An 11,027-nucleotide genomic window follows, 5' to 3' on the forward strand; every position below is an offset into this window, starting at 1 on the left:
GTGCCACGGGGTGAGAGGTGGGGTCCCGTACAAGCTGATTTGCCTTGGGCCCTGCACCATGCTCAGATTGTCCCGGGGAGAGGGGGGAGGTGCAAATGCAGGTGTTGGCCCCCAGGCACCAGGGACCCTCAGTACACCACTGGGCTGATCAGGTACCACGTTGCCTGGCTACCAGCACTGTACAAAAGCCTCTATAGGGCATGAAGGAAGAAGGTATAGACCTGGCTGTGGAGGCAAAACAGGCTTTGCCCAATCTCCCACAAGAGGATGCTCAGGACATCTGGGGAGACTCAGTGCCATTCTAGCCAGAAGAGCCCCAACACCCATCTGTGGAGATTGGTCAGGCGCTCCAGGGGCACCATCTGGGTGTTGAGAAAGTACCATAGCATGGACAGGACCAGCTGGTTGACAACCAGTGCTCTTACATGAAGGGAGAGACATTGCAGCAGGCCCACCCATGCCTGCAACTTCTCAGACAGCCTATCTCTTGCTGGTGTCAGTTCTCCAGTGGGGAAAGGTGACTGGGGGACAAGTAGAGCCCCAGATAGAGCAGTGAGCCTGAAGTCCATTGGATGTTTTGGAGTGCAGGTGGGAGTGAACCCACCTGCCATCCATCACCCACTTTCAGGCCAGACTTCTTGACCCAGTTGACCCAGGCAGAGGAGGCCATTGAGTAGATGGACCGGCAGACCTCCACCTGCACCAGGTTTTCCGGGTCTGGATGGTGAGGAGCATGTCATTGGCATACACTGACAGAACCACCCACAGGGCTGGCTCCTCAGGCACCAGCTCCACCACCCACTTGTGCAGGAGGCAGAGGAATGGCTCGAGAGCACTGGCATAGAGGGGTTGAACTCCAGGTGAGTATCCTTTGGACTCTCACAGGGCACTACAGGCCCCTGCTGAGGAGAAGGGTGCCGCCATCACCAGCAGCCCAGCCCCCCCTGCACCACAGCCACCGCAGTAGCCAGCAGAAAGTGGTGGCACCCCATGGTGGTCACAGGAGACTGGGCAGGATGGACTTGCCATCTGACCCGGTAAATGGTAACATTATGTTCTTATGTTCTTGGAATGAGTTCAAAACAATCTGTGGGGCTGTGAAATAGGTGCTTCATTACCAGGAGCAGCTGACAGAGCAGAATAAAGGGTAGCTTGATTGGCGGGAAATTAAGAATTTAGAAGGGATCAGGTAGATTATAATGAGACGTTAAGTAAATTGACTCCCTCAGGTCTGCCTGACTAGAAATGCTGCTGACACTGCCAGGCAGTTGGTTTTAAACTTTGGGTGGTCCAGAAATCAAAGTGCAGTAGGGGAAGTGGAGTGTAAGTGACCCCCCAGATCTGCCCTTCTAGATACTGTTACAAAAACTCTGGATTGTTCAGTCTTTAGAGACAAGACTACCTCCCATCTATGATCATCACCTCTACTGCAACCGGAGACACAGAATTAAGTTATAGCTACACAATTCTCTTAATGATTACCTAATAAATGCAAAATTATGTCCAATTAATATTCCCTTACGTATCACCACCCAGTCAGAAAAGAGGCAAGAGGCAAATCTATAGTCTGGACTTTTACTGTTACACCCCAAAAGCACAAGACCAAGCACTTATTTTAATGTTTAACTAGCAACCCCCATAATGTAATACAGCATAATTCAGATTCTCACCAGCTGGGGAGACTCAGGAAATGGCACTAAGACTGGCAGCAGGGCTTCTTGAATTTGTGAAAGTCTCCCCTTTTCCCTGTAGCTGTTACCCTATGGTCATAGAGGACTTGTTCTAATATTCTAACAAATTTTTCTGTGATTGGTTTTATTTAAATTTGTTTCAGTGAAACTTTTGAACTGGATTGAAGTAGTTCTCATGTGGACTTGGAAGGTGTCAATTAGTTTGAGTTGATGTTCTTATGAAGGTTACTTGTAGAAGGAAGAACTTCTTTTCTCCTTCCCTTCACTGTCATTGAATGTTATATGCCAGCACTCTGATTTCTTTCTGACCTTGGTTTATGATCTTCACTGAAAAGGTTGCTTTGTTTTTACAACTTACCCAAGAATCATAATTCAAATATCTATTATAAAACTGCATTCAATACTTCTGTTACATCAGTCACTACTGCTAACATGCTTATGTTAAAGCCATGATGCAGTATGTTTGGATTATCTACTTTAAGGCTTCCTTTTATAATGTTTGATTTCAGGCCTTGTGCTGTTTCATCTGATGGTTCAGCTGGACACGTTAATTGCTTTCTTTGCTTTGCTGACAAGGCTAGGTATCATTTCCATAAAATTCAATTCTGAGTTCCCTCAAAGAAAGGCTTTTGGGGTCTCTTGTTTTAGCTACACTTTGGGCATGTCTACACACACACAGCTACTATACAGTAACCTAAAAATTACTGTGTGGTATGGGCAACATCTACATGTGTATGCCCATACTGCGCAGTAACTATGGCCACGTATGCCGACTTGGGCATAAATTTGATATCTGCATCAAGCTCGATGCAGGTATCAAATTTACATCCAATTAGTTACTGTGCAGTAACACTGGGCGTGTAGGGTGACATAATGTTGCATTAGTTGCCTTAAACACTATGTTGGCTGAGCCGAGCCCGCAGGGTGGTGCACCGTCTCCAGGTGCCACAGCACATGCTGCTGCAAACTCTGGAGCCACAGTTCCAGAAACAGGGAAAGGTGCCCCTGTGACCCCCTACAGGGGAAGGGGGCAGCACAGAATGGGTAGGGCTGGGGCTGCGTCATCTGTCTGCAGCACCCAGTGCTGCTTTCCCTGCCCCATGGAGTGAGCCACCCTGCTTGGCTTAGCCCAGGCAGGGTTGGGGCTATGTCTGCTCCACCTACCTCTGTTGCAGGAATGCGCCAGGCTTCCCTGCCACCAGGACACTGCCACTGAAAGAAGCTGGGAGCAGCATGAGCAGGGGCTGAACCACGTGGAGCCCCCAGCAGTGCATGCTGCTTCTCTCACAGGCAGTGTCCTGGTGGCAGGGAAGCCTGACGTGTGCCTGGGGTGGAGGTAGGTGTTGCAGGGAACCTGGCACCAGGAACTGAGAACAGATGCAGCCCCAACCCTGCTGGGGTCACTCTGTGGGGCAGGAAAAGCAGTGCTGGGCTCTGCAGACAGACAGTGCAGCCCCAGCCCTGCCTGTGCTGTGCTGCTCCCTTCCCCTACAGGGAGTTGCGGACGGGCTTTTCCCTGCTGCCAGACCTGCGTCTCCAGCATCTGCAGTAGCATGCACCACGGCACCCAGCAACAGCATGCTGCCCTGCGCACTGGGCTCTAGCCTGCTTTCCTTGGGCAGAAGGCAGGAACATGGAAAGGTGGTTAGAGCCAGGGCTGGGACTGTCTAGGGTGCTGAGCAGGGCTGGCTGACGTAGTCATCCACTGAACCACATTACAATGCCTTAAGACATTAATGACTTCACATGTAGACACCAGCCTAAAAACCTCTTACTACGTAGTAAGTTACTGCGCAGTAAGTTACTGTGCAGTCAATGCATGTGTAGACATGCCTTTTGTAGTTTAACATAAGCCACTTGGGAATGATCTGTTCTGGCATCAAGTGATTATACATTTCCACCTTACCTTATCTAGTCAAGAGAAACACACTATCATTTAACAGAAATCTAACTGGCTGCACATAATCCAGTTTTTCTCATCAAAAGATAAAACATCAAGTTATTACAGTTGTTACATCTAACTACTATTAGAGTTTTCCAAAAAAGCAATTATTTGCACTTGGGCTAAGGTCAGTACTGGTAACCTTGACCAACAAACTTTATTCTGCTTTCCCATGCTACTGCTTCTGGCTAAAATGCAAATTTAAGTGCATCCTGCCATATTTTAGGCTTATGCTAGGTTCAGAGTCTGGTGTTACAGTCACTGAACACATCTGAGGCCTACAACACATAAAATGACAACTTGTACATGTGTGCGTGCATTTCACTATTCTATCTGGCCTTCTACTTTGTTGTTCCCCCCACTGCATGTCTCATGAAAGAATTGGGTCCCCATAGTCAGTCACCTGTAATATAGCTGGATATATAGTTGAGTATAATATGAACTTTCACTGATCTGAAGCTATTTGACCTTAAATTTGCACACTTGAAGCTTTCACCCCTTTTTATCATTCTCTGTAGTACCTGCCCAGAGACGTTCATATGTCTGAAAGTTGGGAGAAACCCTGATTATGACTATACAAGCTTTGATACATTTGGCTGGGCCTTTCTTTCATTATTCCGCCTGATGACACAGGATTACTGGGAACGTCTCTATCAGCAGGTATCAAATGTACTTATTTACCAGTAAGAAAAGAAATCAGTCAACCAGGTATATAAATGCCTGAAGTACTTAAAGAGCAGAAAAGTTTAAAAGGAAATGATGGTTGCATGTTATCTAAGTAACATCCATCTGAAGGGATACACAGCTACATGACTATAATGAGCTTCTACTTAATTCCCCACCCAAGGGAATGTGTGAGAAGGACTGAAATGGCACCATGCTCTGCTCTAGCAGCACAGCAGAGCCTCCTCCTTCAGATATTTGGCTCCTTTTCACCTCAACTGAACAATCCTGGTTATCACAAAACAAAGTTATTAGATTTTGGGAGGAAGTGGGAAAAAAAGCCCATGTAGGGCAGCATTCTCATTAAGCTGCTTTAAAACATTTCACTCAGTAGTGTGGAAAAGTGACCAAGGTTTTTTAAAAACATACTTGAATAATGTTTTCTTATTTTTATATGCTGTCTTACATCCATTAAATGATCTCATTAAATTTGTATTGTCTCTCAGATTCCTTACTTCAACATGTATTTTGTGCTTACAGACTCTCAGAACTTCTGGGAGGATCTACATGCTCTTTTTTATGCTGGTCATCTTTCTGGGCTCATTTTATCTGGTCAACTTGATCCTGGCTGTAGTAACTATGGCATATGAAGATCAGAACAAAGCTACTATTGCTGAAACAGAGGCAAAGGAAAGGCAGTTTCGGGAAGCCATGGAACTATTAAAGAAAGAACAGGAGGTGAATATGTTATTGCCTTGCTAGTGTTGGACAGTCTCTATATGCATCATATACAAGTGGAATTCATCAGTCTTATCTTTTGAGCATGCATAAACAATGAGATGAATGACTGGTGCCTCCCAAGACTGGGGGGTGGGCACCATTTGTAGGTGGCAGCAGTAGCAGTGAGTGGGGACAGGCTGCAGTAACCTGAGGCAGGGTTGGTGGTGGGGGGTGGCAAGTGGGGACTGGTCGCAGTTGCCAGCAGTGGGAGAGGAGGGGGTAAGGAAGGGGGTGGTGAGCAGGGACTGCTCACAGATGCTGGTGCCAGCGGCAAGGGGCAGGGGTGGCAAGTGGCGATCACCCGCAGAAGCCTCCGGTAGCTTCAGTGGTGGCCAATCTCAGGGGGGGCACATGCCCCACCCCCCCATGCCCTCCCTATGCATCACCTATGAGTAATGATGTGATGGTCACTGGGGAGGACAAGTTCTAGCTATTACCTTATTCAAAGTTATCATAGTTTCCTAAACCAATAGGAATAATTACTTGATCACCAATAAATGATAGCTGTGAGTACTGAATTGTAGCTATGGGAGTTTCCTGCAGTTTATTAATAAATCCAGGGCACTGTAAACAAAGTGGGATTGGACAGGCCAGATAGTCTAAAATTCCATCAACTGTGAGTGCCCAAAAGGATACAAGGATATGCACTTTTTTTTTTGCTCCACTGTTGTGTTACATGGATGTAGAAATTTACAATAATTCTCTTCTTTGACAGCTGAGAGTTTGACATACAGCTCATTGAATGATTTACAAGACTCCTGTTAACTTCCATTTATCAACACATAAAAAGGACAGCTGATCGCTGAGTTGTTGCAGTCCTGAAGATACCCAAGCAGTTGCGATTTTAATGTTTTTAAGATGTTTTGGGAAATGGATAGCTCTGCTGACTCAATTAAAAATTGCGTATTTTAACTGGAAACAAATCAGTAATATAAATATAGGAAGATAGGAGATGAAGAATGAATATTTTGCTTCCGAGCAGGAACAGTATCTATAAGTACACAAATCTGCTGTAACTAATTGTTCAATGCTCTATATAAAGGGGGAAATCATTCCTAATCCTGCAATGACCAGCTTGGACCAGAAGCATGGAGTACTGGTATTTTAAACAAGTCTTTCAAACAATAATGTTAAACAAGAAATAATTATAGAGCACAGAAATCCTTTACTCTGACTGATATCTTAATTGTACAAGTACAATATCAGGTCTGTTTGTGTTTCTTTAATTTTAGGCATTAGCTGCCAGAGAAAATGATACTGCATCATTTAACTCCTTTGAAATGGCCCCTTTGCCCTCCAAAGAAAGCAAAGACAGAAGGAATATGAGAAGGAAAAATAGGTCTCTTGGAATAGAAGATCATGAGGAAGATCAACATTTTCCCAAATCACAGTTCATTGACAATCGCCGAAAGTTGGTAATTCATTATCTAAATAGGAAATCCCTGTGGATTTGTCAGTTTTAGTACTAAAACAGAATTGCTCAAAAGCACAACAAAATCCCTTTAAAATTATATACTGTCTTCATCCCTTAAAGCTACCCCCTTTGGGCTAACAAAGAATGATAAAGTTTCAACCAAAATAGAAAACTTTCTCTTAAATTGTGTGTGAAGATACGAGGGTATAATAAAAGTGAGATTCAATCTTCACTGCAGTATTTATTATTAAAGAAACAATTTTACAATAAAACTATAAATGAAAATGCATATATTATTATAGACAACATTGGTAAATGAAAATGGACTAGAACCTGAATTTAAACAACAACCTATAAAGCCCTTTGCAAAAGGGAAAAAGAATTTTTTTTCTGAAATGTGGCTAGCAGGATTTTAATAACTGTCTTTTGAAATATAAATTAAGTCCTTTCTAAGTAACTTATATCAAGTGAGGCTTATGAACTTCCTGTGTTTGAAGGAGGAACTCAACATTTTTATTGCTCCCAAGAAATGTATTATATGACATTATTCTCTTGTTCACCTTTATTCTTTTTCTTGGACTTTTAGACTCTCCTTGGTGTTAATTATGACTCCAGTGTAAGCCAAATGAAGCGCAGGCCCAGCCATGGGAGTGTATTTAATTTCCAGATACCTGGAATAGATGTGGGCTCCAAAACTGATTTTGGTGAGGATGAGATCAGCACTGCTGGGGAAAATGAAATTCAGCGTGGGTCATTGCTGGTTGCACGGATGGGAAGACACCCAAGTGTGCAAAGTCAAGCGAGCCATTGTTCTCATCCCGCTACTCCAAACCACATACAGAATGACAAGTGGAACAGCACAGACGATTGCAATGGTATGCCTTCACTGATGCGAGGAGGAAATGCCAGGGCTTACCATCTAGAACCGACTTCCCCTGAAGGGTCACTGCTTCCTCCTGTTATGGAAAACCCAAGAAAAGGTGATTTGGTAAGGAAACTGAGGACTTTTAGAAACACACTTCATATTAAGTTTTCTTCCAGAAACTTAGGGTTTACTGGGTACATTTACACGCTCATTAATGTGCAGAAGTCAGTGTGCGTTTACTTTAGTACTTGCTTAATGAAGTACTAAGTAAATGCACAGTAACTAGTTACTGCACAGTAGTGCCGATGGACACCTTTTTTATGCTACCGTGCAGTAGCTGAATAAGCAAGGAAGTTCTGTTGTTGTGGGTGCATCTACATGAGATGTTTACTGCAGAATTAACTAATTAGCTCCATGGTAAAACATTGCCCTCTACACATGTGGTGCTATTAGGACAGAGTAAACTAATTAACTCTTCTGTAAATAGTACTGCCAGACACAAGCACTATCCTAAGGTAGAGTTATTTACTCTGCCACAGTGCATGTGTAGATGCTGATAGGGCTGGCTGGAGCAAAAGGGTGCTTCAGTGCAGGAGCTGCCTGCTGGCTAGCCCGTCCCTGAGTCACCTTCATGCCCTAGCCAGCCCTTCTGCAGCACGTTGAGCCAGGTTGGATCAGCACTGTGCTGGCAAGCTGACTTCTGGGGCTCCCTGCCAGCTAGGGCTGCCCTGACCCAGCTCAACGTGCTGGAGTCCTGGGCATATGTGCAAATAAGGTGCCTGGGAGCAATAAACTCTGGTGCAAACTGTGCCGAGTTTATTCAGTCACATTAATAGCCTGTGTGGACACACCCCCTGAATTCAATTTAAATGTACTGGGTGCATCTACATGAGATGTTTACTGCAGAACTGACTCATTAGTTCCACAGTAAATATCTCTGCATCTACACATATGGCCCTATTAGGCTGCAGAAAATGAATAAGCTCTGCCATAGGATATAACTATTTCAGAGTTTTTTAGCATGTAGCAATGCACATGTAGACACTGACTTGGCCGGTTTGGGCATGAAGGTACTTCAGCATGGGGGCTGGCTTCTGACTAGCCTCACCCTGCAGCACCCTTGTACCCCAGCCAGCTCCTCTGCAGCATGTTGAGCTAGCACGGAGCGGCCCTGGACTGGCAGGCTGCCCCCCGGGTACCTTGGCAGCCTTGGCTGCTCTGACCTAGCTCAACGTGCTGCATTCCTGCGTGCATATGCAAATGTGGCACCCGGGAGCAATAAATTCTGGTGTGATATGTGCCAGAGTATATTACTGTGCATTAATTATATGTGTAAATGCTCCCACTTTGCTGCAGTTTAAAGTCATTGCTTCACACCTTGTTTCTGCAGTAAGGAAGAACACTTGTTTTCTCTCTTCCTCTTCTGCTACCATCTCCCATTTTACTGGCTCTTCTGGAAGCTAAATATACCTAGTTCCTTCAACTTTCCCTCAGCTTGCCTTCCAGCACCTTTATCTTTTTTTTTTGTCATTCATATATGGACCCTTTCTAACTTCTCCACATCCTTCTTAAAAGGTAGAGGCCAGAACTGTGTGCAATACTCTAGCTAAGGCCTAACCAGCACTGATCAGATTGGCTTAACACCTCTCATGCCTTGCAGCTAATGCTTCTGTTGATGTAGCCCAAGACTACATTCGCCTTCCTAGGTATTGCAGTCAGGCTCACTGGTGTATAATTCCCCAGATCATCATTTATGAGTTTTTTGAAGAAAGGCAAGATCTTTGCCCTTTTCTAGTCCTCTGGAAACTCACTGCTCTCCCACAACTTTGCAAGTATTACTGCCAAGGGCTCTCAGATCCCTTCTGCTAGTTCCTTCAGTACATTTCTTTTGTTATCAGGACCCTCATCTTTTCCTCTCTGTAATTTGGTGGCATATTATTTTTTGTGAAGACTGAGACAAAGTAGCTCATCAGTTGCACTTTCTTTGTGTTACCTTCTAATAGCTCACACTGGCTACTTATTATAAAAAAGACTTTCATGGATTTTTTGAGTCTTGTGACAGACAGACTGGGACTCTCTGCTACTTCAAAGGAGAAATTGCTTAGGGAAGCAGGAACAATGAGTGCTTGCTGCAAAGCTGGTTGCTCTGCAGTAGCCCAATAGGATGATGCCTGGAAAGGCTATTGCAGTGCTAGTTGCTCCACAGCAGGACTTCAGGCTGGAGGCTTGCAGGGAAGACAAAGCACTGCTACAAGTAGGCTACCATGGAGACCAGGTAGTGAGCCAAAATAGAAGGCACCTGCAGCCAACCTTGTGGAGTAACCTGACTGGAAAGGGTCAGGGCCTGGGAGAAATATAAGCTGGGGCAGGCAGGCTGGCCCTGGAAGCTGCAGAGGAGAGCCTTGCTGACAGCAGAGCTCCCTGGGGAACAGCTAACAAGGTGCTGATGGCGTACAGGGGAATACAACCCAAAGTAGGAGGAAGTCTGGTTGTATACCCTATGGGCTAGGGCTTAGGTTTGGACCCAGTCTGAAGTGAGTTTTTGCTAAAGCCAGGGGGGCTTGTCATTTGATTAGAGTTTATACTGGTGGTTTGTGGAAGGGACTGTAAGGGGAGGTTTAGAGGTCCCATTAGTACCCTAGGGGCATGTGATCACCTTGAGCCCTGCTGGGGGCGGGCTCAGGGCAAAGCAAGTACAGAGCCTGGCTGAGTATAGGGCTGCAGAGCCCCTGAGCTAAGCTGACTGGCTAGGAAGTATGATGGATGTGCAATATGTAAGGATTTGTGGTTTCATTTACCCACCCCTGGTTGAAACGGTTTGATATATATGCACACAATTTCTAAGTATGAGGGCTGGAGTGAAGAGAAGAGAAGATTAATAGGATATTTTAGTACAGACTACCTGTATGCATAGTTTATGGCCAACTAGTAATAATACCTGCGCAGGACCTGAGTGAGCTCGAAAGTCCAGACGGCCATGCTTCGCAGCTTCCTCTTCACTGATGACTGTGCGTTATGCGCAGGTTCACAGGCTGGCATGGACCTATTCTCGTCAGCCTGCAACAACTTGGGACTCACTATCAACACAAAGAAGACCGAAGTGATGTTTCAACCTGCACCTGGCACTACAGCCCAGGAACCACACTTCTCAGTTAAAGGCCAACAACTGTCTACGCTCAACAAGTTTGCCTATCTAGGCAGCACTCTCTGGTGCTGTCCACATCGATGATGAAATCAATGCGAGGCTAGCAAAAGCTAGTGTGGCCTTGGCAGACTCTGTAAGTTAGTCTGGGACCACAGACATATTGGAATGACGACAGAACTGAAGGTTTACAAAGCCATCACTCTCCCAACCCTCCTTTATCCCTGTGAAACCATCTACCAGCGTCATGCCAAGAAACTAAACCACTTCCACCTGTGCTGCCTGCAAAAGATACTAAAGATCAAGTGGCAGGACAATATTCTAGATCTGAGGTGCTCGGAAGATCAGCTGTCCTCAGTATCCACACTTTACTGAAACTGGTGCAGCTAAGATGGGCCAGTCACCTCTCATGAATGCTTGACACTCACCTGCCGAATAAAATCTTCTACGGAGAACTGTGTTTTGTGGTGCACCAAAGCAGCGGTACAAGGACACCCTACAGCTATCCCTAAAGAGTTTCAGCATTGACC

General features: G+C 45.2%; 1 protein-coding gene across 1 annotated transcript in view; it reads left to right on the forward strand.

Annotated features, from left to right (window-relative positions):
* The window catches only part of LOC109291079 (sodium channel protein type 5 subunit alpha-like), an 87,704-nt gene that overhangs the window by 23,336 nt on the left and 53,341 nt on the right, over positions 1-11,027 (forward strand). Inside the window, exons 8-11 of the mRNA XM_019507939.1 lie at positions 4,152-4,293; positions 4,837-5,034; positions 6,309-6,491; positions 7,077-7,478. Of these exons, the coding sequence (XP_019363484.1) occupies positions 4,152-4,293; positions 4,837-5,034; positions 6,309-6,491; positions 7,077-7,478 (925 nt within the window). The remainder of the gene's footprint in view (positions 1-4,151; positions 4,294-4,836; positions 5,035-6,308; positions 6,492-7,076; positions 7,479-11,027) is intronic.

This window comes from Gavialis gangeticus, unplaced genomic scaffold (genome assembly GCF_001723915.1).
Source record: "Gavialis gangeticus isolate Ggan-Ray unplaced genomic scaffold, GavGan_comp1, whole genome shotgun sequence".
NCBI lineage: Eukaryota > Metazoa > Chordata > Crocodylia > Gavialidae > Gavialis > Gavialis gangeticus.